This window comes from Labrus bergylta, chromosome 16 (genome assembly GCF_963930695.1).
Source record: "Labrus bergylta chromosome 16, fLabBer1.1, whole genome shotgun sequence".
NCBI lineage: Eukaryota > Metazoa > Chordata > Actinopteri > Labriformes > Labridae > Labrus > Labrus bergylta.
Window position 1 is genome coordinate 24,343,484 of NC_089210.1, and position 16,618 is coordinate 24,360,101.

At 43.5% G+C, this 16,618-nt stretch overlaps 1 protein-coding gene across 4 annotated transcripts in view; it reads left to right on the top strand.

Moving 5' to 3' along the window:
* The first annotated feature begins 3,563 nt into the window (after positions 1-3,563).
* Positions 3,564-16,618, top strand: part of sdk2a (sidekick cell adhesion molecule 2a) — a 92,879-nt gene continuing 79,824 nt past the window's right edge. For 2 of the 4 annotated variants that reach the window (XM_065964921.1, XM_065964920.1), the window contains exon 1: positions 3,565-3,873. In XM_065964921.1, the coding sequence (XP_065820993.1) occupies positions 3,717-3,873 (157 nt within the window). In that variant the 5' untranslated portion in view covers positions 3,565-3,716. Of the gene's footprint in view, positions 3,874-16,618 lie in introns of all 4 variants that reach the window. The other 2 variants (XM_065964919.1, XM_020648807.2) reach the window with 2 other exon arrangements.

Below are 16,618 nucleotides of genomic sequence, written 5' to 3' on the forward strand. Positions count from 1 at the left end.
ACTCTGCTGGTGACATAAAATTAACTGCTAGTGTGATACAGTGAAACTCAAATGAAAGGCTTTTTGACTGCATGGTGAATGAATCCAGTAATACCGGCACGTGTGTGATAAATTCAGCCGATACCAATCGTCACTTGTATTGCTAATATCGTCCGATGTTATCGGCTGTCCGATTAATCGGTCAGGCTCTAGAGATTATATAGATGAGGTGACAAGACTGATGCAGCAACATAGCTCAGTGTATCTACTGGACACATGCGTATATGTGTGCATGCTTACACTTTTGAAAGAATGCTTTTTATTTCTAAAGAAAGCACATCCATGTTGAGGGAGAATCAGTATCATATTAGACAAATGGCAGCCAGTTATAAAGAGGTCCACAGAAAACAAAAGAACAAAGCTGAAGTGAACGGCTGAACTGTTTTCCTGCTCAAAACAGATACACCAAAGGAACTTCACTGTTTGTACCCTGCAGATTTTGATGGGCAGAGGCTGGTATTTCATGGCCATTTTATTTCCCTTTGCACTATCATGCCTGCATGCATAAGTGAGGCAGGCAGAGGGGCCAATCTCAAATGAAGCTCATTTCAATCAAGCCATTTCAAATCAGGCGAGCTGATGGGAAGAGAACAGCTTTCTAAAGGCCAATGTGCGTTCCCCCCATCTCCCACACCAACTCGAGCATTTATTTAGTCGTGGTGCGACATGAGAGTGCATCTCTGTCACAGTCCCGCCGCTCTGCCGAGGAACTTCCAGTGACCCTGAGAAACATCTGCAAAGTTTGAACATCCAGCCATCCTGATGCTATGACGAAAAAAGAGTCAAAATGCCCATTAAAAAAAGTTATCTTAAAAGGACTGATCTACACTGCACAGAGCACCTGCTGTCTTTGTAAGTTGTTCTTTTTCTCAGACAATCTCCAATGTTACAAAGGAAATGACACTCTATTGAAACGCAAGTGTACTCCTTTCACAACCTGTTGAAAGGGAGCCTAAAATACCTATCCAAGGTTTCAAAATGAAATTATAGGGTTGTGTTAAAAAGAACAATGTATGTGTTTTTTTTCCCTTCCATTTTGTCAGTCAATGTAACAAAGTAACTCATTCTGTGAATATCTATACTCAATTAGTCCATTAAGGACTCCTGGGGTACATTTTGATAAAATGTTGTCACTCAATAAACTGCTTTGGCTCTTTTTGAATCTACGTTGTAATTTTGTGTTTTTGTGATATTTTGAAAATCAAGGAATTCTCTCTTTATGCTTGCATCAACAGTGGATGGAGCAGTTATAATGTTAGTAGATGAGTAAATTCTGTATATTTTTAAAGGTCCTGTGAGGTGTTCATAGCTGGTTATGAAACAGACTGAAACTACTTTTGTCGCTTCATGACAGGACATGCCAGCAATAAGGTTTATTATACGTATTGGTATTATTAGTGCCTGAAACTGCTGACTCAGGGTAGGTGGCAGACAAGGAAATGAACTGCACACTGCTATGACAGCCTTTGTCTACATCTTCCACAGCAGAGAGTCTCAATGAGAGACGCATTAGAAGAAGAAATATAACATAAGGTGTACTGCTTTGTCCACAGGGGCTGCCAAAATTACCACAAAGCAAAAGTTCCTCCCAGGAGCTTTAATGTTCTGAGTAACACAGCTGATTCTGACTTAGCCAGTAAAAGTAACCGTTTCCTGTGAGCAAGAATGACTGTCAGCTACACAATAATACCCAGAATGTAGTGTCCCCGATTCTCTCTCCAGTGTGCCTTGTAGCATCACACAGCCTCTGTTCCCTCTGCTAACAGTTATAGAGCCGGAGACAGAGCACCTGCCCTCGCGCCTGAGCACCGTTCCCAGCAGCTTGCTAATGTCAACCTGCCTGCTACGCACAGCGGGGTGGGGGCTCCAAGACAGCAGCAATTTTCCACTGCATGCGAATGAGTCTGGAGAGCAATCTGCTGGCCTAAGAGCCTCATAATCAGCACATCATTATCAGGAGGGGGTGGGGGGGAAGGTTGGTGCTTGGGGTGGCAGCAGGGTGGGGGGTATGGGGAGAGGAAATAAAGGGAGTGATGACACCAGACGAGCCCCTGGTAGCAATGAGATGCTGTAAGGCAGAGGGGGAATGTGAAGTTGGTTATTTGTAGAGCAAAGGACAGAGGGCAGAATCACTGTGGGACTACACAAAGCACACAAAAAAGGGAAGCATCCAGCAGTCAGAGAGCTCTACATTTGAAAAGCAGCAGCAGGCTTTACCTGGCTCATGGTAGCCTGGATGTTCCCTGCTAGTCAGTATAAAAGCTGGTTCTCCAAAACTCGCAAAATCTAATGGCACACATACAGGTAGGGGTTTTTTTTTGAGGCAGAAATATTGTGACGGCTCTTTGAAGCTTACCTTGCCCTGCATGCATTTTTCAGTGTGCTCAAAAGGAACCAAGCACAACAAAGCTGATATTACAGCTCGTGTGTTGCCCGTCAGAAGTGGCCACCATTTCTGTGTCCTTAAACTCCCCCCTTTCATCCTTTTGTCTGCTGATAGAGGGAGCGTGAGCGTTCACAGACAGTCTGCCATCCTGCTTGATCTCAAACTGACTTCTGAGTCAATTGAAATTGTTCAAGTGTAAGCTATTTCATATGCTATTTGTCAGTGCAATGATTCTGCCTCTCTGCTTTTAAACCACACCACAGAGTCAGGGCTTAACCGGGGCCAATGCAGAATAAATAGATTTACAGAAAAAGGGTGCATGCCATTTACTCTTAGCCTGTGGCCCAGTTACTGCTTTATCCCAAGCAGTGGCAACATCCAAAAACAGCTTTTTTAGGGCAAAAAAATAAATAAAGATTGAGTTGTCATAGGTAGTCTCGAAATCCAGGCATTTTGGTTTTAACTTGTCAACTATCAATCATATCTGTTCAAATAGACGTTTCCTACCGCTCTCAGCCGCGTGGTGGCAATAGCGTACAGGGCACATGTATGTCAAGCCAGTGTACGGCTCAGGCTGTGCGCACTGCTTACATCTATGTGATGGTCAACTGTTGGAAAAAAAACTACCTGAATGTTTAGCCAGTGGACACCCCGAATGAAAACAGAATAGTGTCGTTTTTTAAGTAGAAGAAAAAAAACATTTTGACCTCTGTAGGAAGGTGGAGAAAATCTATTTACACTCTTAAACAACACAGACTCACCTGGGAGTTTTTGCTACCTACAACTGGATGATGAAAAGGGGCAGCTTGCTGAAGCTCAAGGAGGACAATATGCAGTGGACCTGACACCCCCCCCCAGATGACTGATATATGAGTGGTATGAAATTAGGCAAAAAAAACTGGCATGACAAAAACTTGGAGACTGTGTTCAGCCACCTCTTTCTTACTAATGCCATGTCACTATAGGCTATATCTCTGTGTAACATTCAGAGGTTACAGGGGCAGTGAAACAAAAATGATGTCAATATTCCGTCTCGCACACTTGACAGCCGAGCAAATTCAATTGGACTGACTCCGCCTTGCTCATGCGGGACTTGTCCACAGGCTCCTCATACTACCGCGTGCTTGTCTGCATGCCTGGTGCTCTCTGACGGCGTGAGCGCTCTCCACAATCCTAGTCACTCACACCATATCGCCAGTGAGGAGCAGTCTGACGCACAGGACCAGCGGCAGCAGAAGCAGCAGCAGCAGCAGCCAGGACTCTTCCCGGGAGTGTTTGGCCACTGAGCAACATGTTCCCAGCGCGGAGACCGGGAAGGCGCACCGGGGGCTCGGCGGTGGCGCCGCGGACCATGGTTACATCTGGACGGACCGGACAGGTCGGACAGGTGTGGGTCTCCTGTTGGATTCTGCTTTGTGCTACTTGTATCCTCAGCGCTCAGGCTCAAGGTAAGATGCGCCTCTCTGGATATTTTCTCCACGTTGTGTTGTTGGAGAGGAGCAGAAAAAAAGGCGCACAAGAAAGTCTGTGGTAGTGTTAAATTGTTGGCACAGAATGTGAGGCGAACAAAAAACTGTTCAAAGATGATACAGTTCTGTTTTTTAAAGACATTGTCCTCAAGGCAAATTTGAAAACCAAATCATATCAAATGGCACACACTAGATAAGATGTAATTCGTCAAATGTTAAATGCGTTTCCTCGTGCAGGGACGTGTTCAAACTGCCACTTTCACCTCATTCCCTCTGTAGCAACAAGGCAATTTACATCGTCCAAAAGCCAAGCAGCACAGCCTCCTCTGCAACACTTGATACTTCGCTACATTAATGATAAATGCATGTTGGTGAAAATGAGCTTGTCATTGTGAATAACTAAAATTCATCAAACGGTCACCCTTGAGTCATTATGGCACATTATGTTGCTCTTAAGTGGTCGTCTGTGACTTTAAATCTGCTAGATATCACATTTTATATGCAATTACTTGAGCTGTTTTACAACATTAGTAAAAAAGGCTAAGGATCAGGGTCCTTGTGATCTGTCAAAATGTACTTAATCCCCAGTGAAAGCTATAAAAAACCCCAGTGGCCCTGGCTGAGAAACCTCAGAACAGATTGTTTTACAGCTTCTACATTGTGCCGCCCCTCCAGCCTATAGGCCACCTTAATAGCCTAGCTGAACCAGCCATTAACTTGCATGAATATGGCTATGGGACAATGAAGCAGGGCCATTATTTGAAGGCTGTGTTACATTTCCCTAATGTCCCCTTTTTGCTCTCCTGCTCACAGGCTGTGTGAAAGTAATCTGCATGCTCGGAAATGAATAACCACAACATGCAGCAGCCACAGACATGTAGGATAAAGGCATGGACATGTTCTACAATAATCACATTATTACTGTGACATTGGTACAGCTTGTCACTTTCCATCTGTGAATGCATGACCTGTGCCTCCTGACCAATGAGAATGTGATGAGACATTCAGTGTGGATGGTAGATCAAGACAAAGAAAGCAAGCGAAAGAAAATCCTTCCTTCCTCCATATTTCATAATTTGGAAAGCATTTCTCAATAGAAGTGAAGGTAAGTTGATGAAGGACAAGGATTATTATGGGCGGCTTACTGGACTGTGAATTTAATCACCACTGTTGCTGTACATTCACATTAATGGGTATTTACTCTTGTGTTGAAGAATTCAACCACAGGGTCATGTTTTTTCATTAGAGGGTCATTGTGAATGGCAAAAAAGAAAGATGCATGTTTGACTTTCAGTTCCTTGAGGCATGTACTTCAATAGGTCCCAAAAGAGAAAAAAAAAAGTCTCTCATATGAAAGCTGATTCATATGAGAAGTGGCGTCTCCATACAATCCCCATCTTCTAATCACAACACTCAGAGCAGCAGAGTGCTAAAAGCAGCATAATCCCTTTGCTTGTTTGTCTTTGAACAGGTCGCATTGCTCTAAAGTGCTCCCAACCTTATCTAAAAGGAGTCTCAGGCGTGTCTTATTATGCAGGGCGACGTTCCTCTAGCTGTTATTATCATCCTTTGCTCGAGCTAACATGCCTGGAGTCTGTGAGGATCTGTTTAGCGCTTCAAGGCTACTTCACAGGGCTTTACCTTTCCTCCCCAAACAGACCTCTTTCTCATCCGTGCAGTTGGTATTCAGGCCCCTTGAATGTTCCCGGCTGCGCATTAGCATTGCTGAGAGATTCACTCCTCTGTCTGCCTGCTCTTTCAATTGAGAAGGACCTCCTCTATCGGGCACAGTCGTTGCTTCAGGTTCTTTAGTGATGATGCAGTCGAAGTCCGTGCAGGGGGTCCTCAGCAGCCAGAGAGGGCTTGTTCTTCTGAAGTAGGAAGCAGGTCTCGTCCTCATGGGGCATCCTTGTTTGCAAATGACTGGCAGTGCAGCTGTGCCTTTGCATAAAGTTGGAGGTGCTGCTGTAGTCGTTCCCTGAGAGCCGGGGACCTCTGAGGATGTCATAAATTAGGTGACATGCAGGCACAAGAGGCCCCCGGGGAACTGGAGGCATGTACTTGTTTTTCAGCAGGTTCCTACTGAGGCTCCTGCTGCGTTTAGTACTGCTGGCTGCTCAGTTTCTCGAGAGGATACCTGATAAAGACCACAGGGGAACCTCTCTTCTGCTGCAGGCTGCTCTCAGCAGGCTTTTTTGAAGACTAATTTAGACCCACTCAACGAAATACCAAGTAAATAGATGTTAGGTGTTGTCTTTCTTCATCAGTAGCCTTCGTATCCTTTCACTCGTCCTCAAAGTCTCTCAGACTAAAATCTACCCTTGTGTCTTGTAATAGATTGTGTTTCTATGCTGTGTGCAGCAGTGTGTGTGTGTGCAGGAGCTTACTGTATGTTCCTGTCTATTGAGCTTTAATCTAGATAGCAGCATTGACATTCTGCCAACAGGCAGCTGCTATAATTTTCTGGACCTTCGTTATTATGCAGCCTGACAGCTGTCAGCCATTTCCAAATCTTTAAATCTTATGATAATCCACCATGCTTACAAAAAAGCATTTGTTTAAAACACTCTGAATCCTTGTGTGATTAAAACTGCCTGCTCTAATGCCGGCACCAGATCATAATTCGTCTACATCAGTGACACACTAACACACACACACACATGCATACGTGCGAACACATCCACCGAAAGACAGAAAAATCAATGTGTACACGATTACACAACTCCATCAAGAGAAATATAATACACTTTTAATGGAATCAAAGGCATCTCCTAGTTCCAACAAAGACTGATGACAAACCCGATCGTCTGCGCCCACACGTACAACACTCCATCACAAATAATAGAAAGCTTAATCCGTTTTGCATGTAGCTTCACAAAAGTAGCCCCACATTCTCACATTGACGCCACACTGGCTGCAGGCGTCTGATTTTCAACATGATATCAATTCTGAGCCCCATGTGATGAAATAATTGCGTCTCCTCCAACTTAAAGCACATTGATCACGTCACAAGTTCCATATGGGGCACGGTCGGTGACATGGGAGTGGGAGTGCTGAAACTTCTGAGCTACCATACCATAATTACACACCGTGCATATTTATGACATATGTATATCCCTGTTTGGTGAAATCCAGTTAATTAAACATGTTTACAGCTCCAGAGAGCTAGCAGATGTCTGCAGAAATTTGGACTAAATGCTTGTTTTTCTTCTCGCCGTGCATGGCTCGTGCCCAGGAAAAGCCCAGCTCGTGGCTCGCAGAGCCTCAGGTGAAATGCAGTGGCAGCCTGACTTCCAATTCAGACTTCTTGTGTGTCTTCAGAGCACCTCCTCCCATGTCTGGCTGGTTGGTTGGATGCTTTTTCCCTGGCTGCCAAATTCTGTCTCCACATGTTTATTCATGTTGCCACAGGATGCTTTATTCACCAAGATGGAACATATCACAACTAAATTGGAAAAAAAAAAGGAGAAAATCTGTGCTCATTGGCAGCGACATTTGAAATAAATGACTGGAAAACAACCTGACAGAAAATATGTTAAATAAATAATGGTAATTTCTATGAAAAAGAAAGAACATAGAATTTGCCTCAAACCTGTTTAAGGGTGACAAATGATTTCCATCTTCTGTATTGTTGGAGAACAATGTGGCCACTACGCTGTCAGTTTTTTTTTTTTTTTTTTTTTAAAGCTTCAGGAGGCCTTTAATTGGCTCAGTCGAGCAGCAAAACTGTGTTTATAGTTCATAATGGAAATGTAATCAAATTAACTTGTACCACAGGGTTTTGGCATTCACCCTTTGCCCAGTAATTGCCGTTTGCCCAAAGGGGTATGGTAATGGCTATTTGCATGGGGCAAAGGGGCCTTTTTCCCACCATGTTTCTGTCGTCCTGCCATATTAGGGTAGCTGGATGAAATCATACTGCAAGAGTTTAGTTTTACACTGCTAGTTTTTGGTCTTTTTTTATTATGGGATCTTTGTATTGATAATTCTGTGGGTTGAAACAGGCACACAGTAAACCAAACCTGTGTCTTTTTAATGATTAGCTGCTGGCAAATAAGGCAAATCCTGGGGAAGGTATATGCTTCGTCTATGAAAATATTCAATAATAGCAGCATTGACTGAGGAGGCATGTTCTTCATCTGGAGCCAGTTTTAATCACATAGCTGAGAGTGGTTCTGTTTTCATGTCTCCTTGTTTACTGATGAGACTAAAGGGGAGAAGCGCTGCAGGGGGAAACAGACAAATTCTTCACATATTAATTCTCCTGGCTGAAAGTCTAATCAATCTGACACAGGACCAGGAGCCACCTCTTTAACTATCAAGAACACAAAAAAGAGAAAAGAGAGAGGAATGTCTCAGAACAGGCCTCGAGCTGGGACAGAAATTAAAAGTGGAAATGACCTTGTGAGTGGGAGTGGGATTTCGAAAGAGGAACTATTGGTTTCATTTGTCTGATATCATTTTGACAAGGGAGCAAAGATAGAAAAGCACGCCGCTTAATCAAAGCATCATCCTAAGGAACGATTTTGAAAAAAGCCCTCAAAATGGTGTCATTACTTTCATCCGGGGAAAAGAGGGATTGTAGTGAGTCAGTATACTTGGACCATACATCTGTCTTCAAGCCCCCGAGCTGTTCCATGTAAACATTTGAAGGAACACAAAGGCAATTCAAGGAAAGCTGTGGTGAGGAACAATGCTTTTTACAGCATCATGTCAGCATTGAATCTCTGCTCTCATTCAGCATGCCCCTCCTGGGGACTGTTGAGTGTATTCTTGTGTTGTGAATAAAATGGCAAAAGAGGCAAAGAAATAGAAAAATGCGATGGGGGGTGCATGGCAGGCCCATGTTTTTTCTCTCTCTAAAAAAACAACTGGTCCTACCAGTCCTTTGTTTTTTTGTACTTTCATGCGAATGAATTCACATCTTGTCATTCTGCTTTGTTTAGTTGCAAAACCACAAACCAAACCAATCACAGCACTCGGTTAGGTTGCCGAGTCCAGCAGCAGCAAGTTCCTCTGCTTAAGATTGTGTCTAAAAAAAAACAATGTAGCTGTTTCAGTTAGGTTAGAAACATTGGAACCAGACAAATTTCAAGATCTCATGTCTCTCGTTCCAATCCTTTTTCCAGATTTCCAACTGACCTGATTCCAGTTCGGACAATCACATCTTTCTACGTAATATTGGGCATGTTTTATACCTTAACTGACTCTTCAGAGAGCACTGTTGCAATGCGGTACATTATTCTTTGAGGGAGGCGTGCACTTCCTTCAAGATGGACCGGGATGTACATCTTAATTCATTAGCTTGATGCTATTACATAACTGAAATTGCCTTTGATGGGCTAACAGGACTAGCATTACAATGTTGTCATTCTAACTTTAGAAACCATCTATTTGTCTTGATAATATAAAGTAAAGCAGATGGTTTCTTCAGTAATGAGATTCTCAATGAGTTTTCTAAGTATCTCCACAGTCAGTAACGCTACTGTTGTGTCGTTGGTCAAAAAGTCGGAGAAGCGAATCAAGGGTGGCGTGCCATGAAACCTGCCGCTCTTCTACACCAAGTGAATGAAAGAGAACACTATGGTGCTTGGTGGACTGTAACAAAAATGGCCATTAAGAGGTATCACTTTCTTTTCTTGTAGATTCAGTTGCCACTCTAGGTTCTACTCAAATATAAACCAATCTGTTCTGGTACACTCAACATCTGTGCTTAATGTTAAAATAGAGGCTATATCAAATGGGTGTTGGAAACAGCTCCCTAGCCTAGCAGGCATCTACAAAACAAGTTACTCGATCTGATTGGTTGTAACGAATCTTGGAAATCAATAAATGAACCGGGTGGTTTCAGAGTCTTTTACATTTACGTATTATGAGGCTTAGCCACAATACAGAAACATTAAAAAAAGGAAAATACAAGTGAGATACAACAAGTTAACAGGATCTTAGGAAGACTTTTAAAAATACATATTTTTTTGGCTGCATTGATGTCTCCATCAACTGATGATTCAAAGTACGCATTTTCTTGTATACGACCCATGTGTGTAGATGGGGTTAGAGGTCACATGGTTGGCAGGGTTGTGTGAACGGATAAATGATTGGGGGGCCATGGCATACTTTCTGTCCATGCGCAGGGTCTCGTCTGGAGAGAGGGAGCCTTCATGCTCTCCATCTGCAGGGCTGACTTTGCTGCTCCGCTAAGACTGTGCTTGGCAGCACGCCTACCGGTCCCGCTAGGAGGCCTGGCAAAATGCCTCAAGCTGCATCTCAATGCCTTGTGCTCAGTATTGATTAGGGCCAGAGCTGACTCTCACTCCCCATTGTCCTGTTCTCAAACACAAGGGATTCGATATCATGTTTGATATCACTTTTTGTTTCCTTAAGCCTGCCTTCTTCCTCTTCCCTGAGAAAGGCATAAGCACAGCATCAGGCCCTCCCTGCTCCTGTCCCATTTTGACAGTTCTCCACCTTCACTGTAAACAAATGGTTCACGATAGAGATACCAAGGGATGTCAGAGTGAATGTTAAAGCACAGAACATGCAAAAGGCATCAACTTAGACACAACGAATAGAAATATTTACCTACAATCTCATCCAACAGATGTTTCCCTATGTTTGTTGATAAGGAATTCCTGTCTGGTATGCATAACAGAGTAGATCGGGTTGTCATTGTAGCATGGCAGCACTTCAATACACACATATCTTTGATCACTGTCCTTGCCTCTAACATCAACAGAGTTTCAGTTAAGAAGTGTGCTGTTGATGGGAGCTGACAGCAGAAGAGGGCTTCTTCTCTCTGGCTCGTGTCACATCTGGATTCCCTTTCCTTGGCCCGTCAGCACGAGCCATGAAAGCGCTTCAGGTGCGAGACTGATAGCATATGGAAGGATTCAACCTTGAGTGAAAGCCCAGACTCCAGCCTTCATCCAACGCATGGCAGCTATCTTTCCTCTCATAAGGCGCAGTGCATGTAGAGAGAGATATTCAGACGTGAAAAAAATTAAAATAAAATTCAACCTCATTATTTCTGTGGCATTTTTTCTCCTCTGTCACAGTAATGGGATGTTTATGCATCCTCCCTTTTTTTAGGTGACAAAGAGTGACAACATATTTGACCATAATTCCCTGTGCTGATAATGTCCTGGATCATTACGTTTTCATTTATATGCTAAGCAAAGAATTGTGTGGTACACGTCGCATGGCTTTAATTGAAACATACAAAATGAATGAGGATGGCAGAAAAAGAAAAAAAAGGTTTCTGAGAGCTTGACTGCTTAAATGAAAAGAATTATGTAAGTGTACAGTACATAGGAGAATCAGTACGGAGAAGCGGCTACTTTTAAAAATCAGCAAATTGAGAAACTAGCGGTATTATCTCGGCTTCTACATGCATACAGGATTAATTGGTGCTGGGCCATGGAGAGCCAGTGTTTCACAATGAAGCATTGGATCTGCCAATTCGCACGCCGAGTCTGTCGTGCGTCTTCTGCTTGGCGTGATTTAGGATCAGTTTGGGAGAGCTCCTCAGGGGTTAAATGGGAAGTCTGTGGGGCATTGCACCTCTGAAAGCAACCAGTACTGACAAAGACTAAAGAGATCCCGTGCAGATACAGATGCCTATTTATTTTCATTCTCAAAGCCAGCTTGAAAGAGGAATCTAATAAAAGTGCCTTTATTGCTCTAATGCATGTAAGCAGATGCACAAACATGCACACACCCAAAGCGTGCATGTACACTAATACACAAATACATCTTCCTCCCTCTAACACATGGATCTGCACACAAACACACATGCAGATTGATTCATTATTGCTAAATGGAGCTTTCTCAAAAGATCAGTATTTGAATGCTGTGTTTTTTTCTTTTCTTGGCTCAACTGATGAAAGTGGGGCACATCCTCTGTGCCTCGTGTGAAAAGACAAAATCAGAATCAGCTTTTTTTGTCAGTGTGAAGCGTCATGCTCGGATGGCCCTCTGTGCAAATATTTTCCAATTTAACCTGTCTCCCTACCGTGTCACATTCGCCGCCAACTGCGGTGATGTGGGGGAGATAGAGGAACAGAAAGAGAAATGAATATTGCTGTGGACATTGTATGGTGGCAATAGGTGGGGGGGGGGGGAGCAGGGGTATTGATGGAGGATAGAAAGGAGAGCGCTGCATCAGTGGGGTAGAGATTGCTGTGGTGTACAGTAGCACAAATCCCAAATTCTGTGCAGATCCGATGGTAGCTAGGAAACAGCTGACAGTAAAATGGGGGGATCAAAGGGATTAGTGTGCCCAGTTTGAGTCCAAACAGTAACCCTTCCACTTCTCCCGCACTGCCGGCCTTTTTAGACATTCACCCGCTGATTTCAGTAGTGTGCTCGGCCTCTTAGGCACAATCCATTTCTGGCTATACTCTCCCAATTTTTTAAAACACTCTTTAGCTCTTACGTACTTTCACAGACAGGTGATAAGTAGAATAAAAGGTCACAGTTTCAATTATAGAAGTGAAGTAGGTTAAACAGAGGAAGGCACTCCTTCTCCAACACACAAGGACACACGCAGATAAAGCTGCACAAAAAGAAATGCGGATGCCAACGCAGGAGTGATCCAGACTAAACAAAGACATCGCATCTGAGGGAAGAGGATGCACATGTCAGACTCAATCAGCGGGGCCCTTTGTGATCTGAGTGAGATTTCCTGTCACAGGGGTTTGAGACACAGCCTGTTTAATTCTGCAGGGGACCGCCATGTCCCAAAAGCTTCGGTCACTGTCTCCTCTTGTCTCGGAGCCAAAGAGACGTACCTAAACCAACGAGCCAAAGCGTCCCATGTTGGGGACCTTTACTGTACTGCAACAGAAGGACTTCTGACAGTACCCCTCCTCCCTACACTGGAGATGCAGCGGACATGTGAACACACTCAGGGTTTGACAGAAAGCTTTACCCAAGAGAGTAAAGCCAAATCGGATCTCCATCACATGTGACGTACATATGACGGCTCAAAACCGATTTGTGATGCCTGACTTAAGCAAAAGCGCTTCAACAAAGACGGTGGATGGCTGTCGTCGTTCCTCTCTGGGAGCAGACTCTGCATACGGACACATGGTGGCTGCAGCTGCTTTGGCTTGTGCTTCCGGAGAAGCGGCCTCGGGATACATTTCTGTTTCTTTGTGCTCAAAGCTTTCACAAATTGCCGGTCAAGCTATTTTAATTTGCAATCCGAGTGGGGCTTTTCAAATAGTAATTTCCCTGTTCTGTGAAAGGAAACGTTTGAGAACATATCTTCGTGTAGAAACATGTACTCCGCCTGTGGGGACAGAGGAAACGGGGAGAGTCAGTGGGATTATATCAGTTTAATGAAGTTGCTCCAGCCCCATGTTTAATTTCATGAAATTCAATTAAAAAAGCCTTATTTCCAATTCTGTAATCACTCAAGAGGTCACCGTCATTACAAGGGATTGTAAGAAGTGACCAATCTAAAATATGTTCTTTGAGTGCACTTTATGCTGATCCGCTTTCAAGTGCTTCACAGTAAATATTGTGGCTCTTTTAAGGAGGGAAAAGCTCCAACAGAAGACATCATTTAATGGTGGGTAAAGAAACAAAGTTTGACTAAGAGCATGGCTAAGTTTGTGAGGGATGCAAAGATAGGATGAAGAACAACTGCAAGTAGAAGCAATCAGTGTAGCACATCTACTTTTAACACACGTGTCTTCCTCTGTGGACCCTGCTCTTTATGCTCTGGTTTTATTGTTGTACGTCCTGTAATTGCTATATATGGCGCAGCACTTTCCTTTCCCGTCGGTGCATTAGCAGGGAATAGCGAAGAATAGAAACAAGAGACAAGGTAAACGACAGAGAGAACATGCAGCCCACCAGCCTTCCTACAAACACGGACTGCAGAGCTGACATATGCAAACTCAAAGGGTGGCGGTGTTTAAAAGCTTTAATCACACCGCTGCTCAGAGCCCAATGTGGCGTTGCACTCTGCATCATTGAAAGCTTGTTTTATTAATGTTGTCCAGAGTGAGGTACGGCGGGGTAGCGAGGGGAGGGGAGGGGGGTGTTGCATTGTGCTCTTGATTTAAAGTGGGGTGGAGCAGAAACAATGGCCATGAAAAAAACATGGCAAGGCTGTGAGAAGCAGGCAGCACTTCCATTACTTTAGAAGGCACCGTGCCCAAAACGGTGCATGAGAAAATGGATAGAAAGCATCAAGGAAAAAACACTCACAATTCTTTCTAAAAAAACAACAACATTTAAAGGTCAAAATTGTATTGTCATGTCAGTCTTAGCAGAGAGGAGGAGTAGGTGTTCCCAAGATATTAGGCATTGAGATGTCTTTGACTCCTGCGCTCTGTAGTTGACTCTGAAGGATTAGTTCATCATTTGCTTTATGTGACACATACAAGCCAATCAAGGCAAAGCGTGCTGTCTTGGAGCGAGTGGGTGAAGTCAAACCTCGTGTGAGTCTGATGCCTAATTGCTCTCATTAGCAGCCGACGTTCGCACCAGTTATTCTGCGCAATTAACTGGCTGCCACCAAGGTGTTATGAGGCGGAATATTGCGGTGGGTCAAAGGGAAAAAAAAAAAAAAGAAGTTGTAATTAATTCTCACTTAAATGAATGATTCCATATTTCAACGGCTGGTACAATGGCATTTTTTCTGTAAAGATTCCCTAAGGGGAGACGACTGATGAGTGTGTGTTTTTTTTTTCTCCCCTCCGTATGTCATGTGGAAATGAGGAAGTGCGTGCAGTTGATGGAAATCAGGAGCCATTGTTGTTTGACAGTAGGCACCTTTGCAGTGATTGCCTGTGTTATTAATTTGTGAGATGAGAGGCGGCAGGCTCCTCTAGCCTCTGATGGTTACACTCGGCATTAAAGAACTGCTGCCATGAATGACACTCGGGGCTAATGAATATGAATACATTTACCAAAATAGGCGCGGGCTCCCCTCTCAGTGCAGATTGGGAGTGACAGTCACATTGGCTGGGCATGGTTGATGAGAGAGGGAGCCGCTGCCCCTGGAGAGGGAGGATGTTGCAGGGATCAGACAAACAACCCACACACACACACACACACACACACACACACACACACACACAGAGCCACACACACACACACAGAACCACACACACACACAGATGGATGCCCTAGTATGATGACATTCAAAAGCCTCCAGTATTTAAGAATGCCAACCCTGTCATCTTGTGATACAATAACCGCTGGACACAAACAATCTGCTATATCAAAGCCTGTATCTACCTCATTGTTATGTACCTGCAATAATAACTATCTCAGTATCCATCACAGCTAATTACCGTTTAAAAAAAAAAGAATTTATTAAGTTGCAGCAAATAGATCATTTATTATTATGCATAACGCATCGAGCAGGTGGGTGGCTTGAAAGAGGATTTCTCTTACTTTTGAAACTCCACAGGTGTCATGTTGTTAGCTATTGATTTATGCTGCACAAGAAACACATTCACATTGCCTGTCAACCAATTTATAGACCGTTTCCTGTGGAAACAAAGTGCAGTCATTTATTGTCATTATGCACAATTCATTACTTTGCGACTGACTTTGGGGACACAGAGAGATGTCAATTTGTCTCTCTGTGGTTGTAGTTGGCATTTAAATACAGTCATTATCGTACATTGCCATTAATAATGAACCAATGTTAACCGACTGTCTCATATTGTGTCCAATATATGGAGGAGGACGATTTGTGTTCTGCAGTTTGCTTCTGTGCAGCATGTTGTTACTGTGTGGAAAACGTTTCTTTTGTACTTTTTAGAAAAAAAAAAAAAAGAAAAGTCACTGAGTAATCTATCACATGTTCAGTCTGTCTCACCAGGCCCTTTCCTTCAAAAATCTATTACATTTTTCTATTTCTCAGCATCAGCTACTCTGACCTAAAAAAAAAAAAAAATTGTCATTCCAGCGTGCTGTCATCAGAGAAATTTGGTCTATCACTGAGTGTCTTAAACACAGATGAGAGATATGACAAACAAGAATATGCAAATGTGCTCATGTCTCCCTCGGCAGGCGATGCTTTTTAATTGATTAATAGAAAAAGTTTATTTGTGTTTCCGCGGCTTAATAAACCAGAATGTTATTTGTCAAGCTGTTCAGTTTAGGTGCATGAGTGTGGCTGATTCCCCTGCTTTTCCTCTCCCCCCCATGTAAGTAAATGTCCTTATTTTTGGAAAAAAGAAAAAAGACACAAGCAAGACCAATCCCTGAAAGATTAGTGAAGGACTTTGATTGAGATAAGTGGGATACTCATTGGCTCTGACAGACGTAACCTTGGTGAGTGTTCTCTGGCAGCCACTTGAGGAGCGTGGCAGACTGTGAGCGCCGGACATCGGGGCTTGACTGACACTGTGGTACTAACCTTGAGCCAGGTTTCCTGTAGAGCGGCGGCTCAGTATTTAACGCCCAGAGAAAACTCATTGAGCATCTGACTTAACTGGGTTAGACTTGCACCCATGGATGCAAGCCATCAAACTGAACTAATTAACAGCTGAAACAACCTTGAAAGCTGCAGACAACAGTGTATTAGCGGCGTTTACCCCTACCGCTCTCATTCCCCCCGCCTTTTCTCTGGCGTTGCTGGTGCTATGTGCCATGCTACTCATTTCATTTATTTTGCACTTGAACAACAGTTACTTTATAATCTTTTCTCCCCGGCTGAAATTAGGTTAGAAGTACCTACCCATCAAACCGTTGTGTT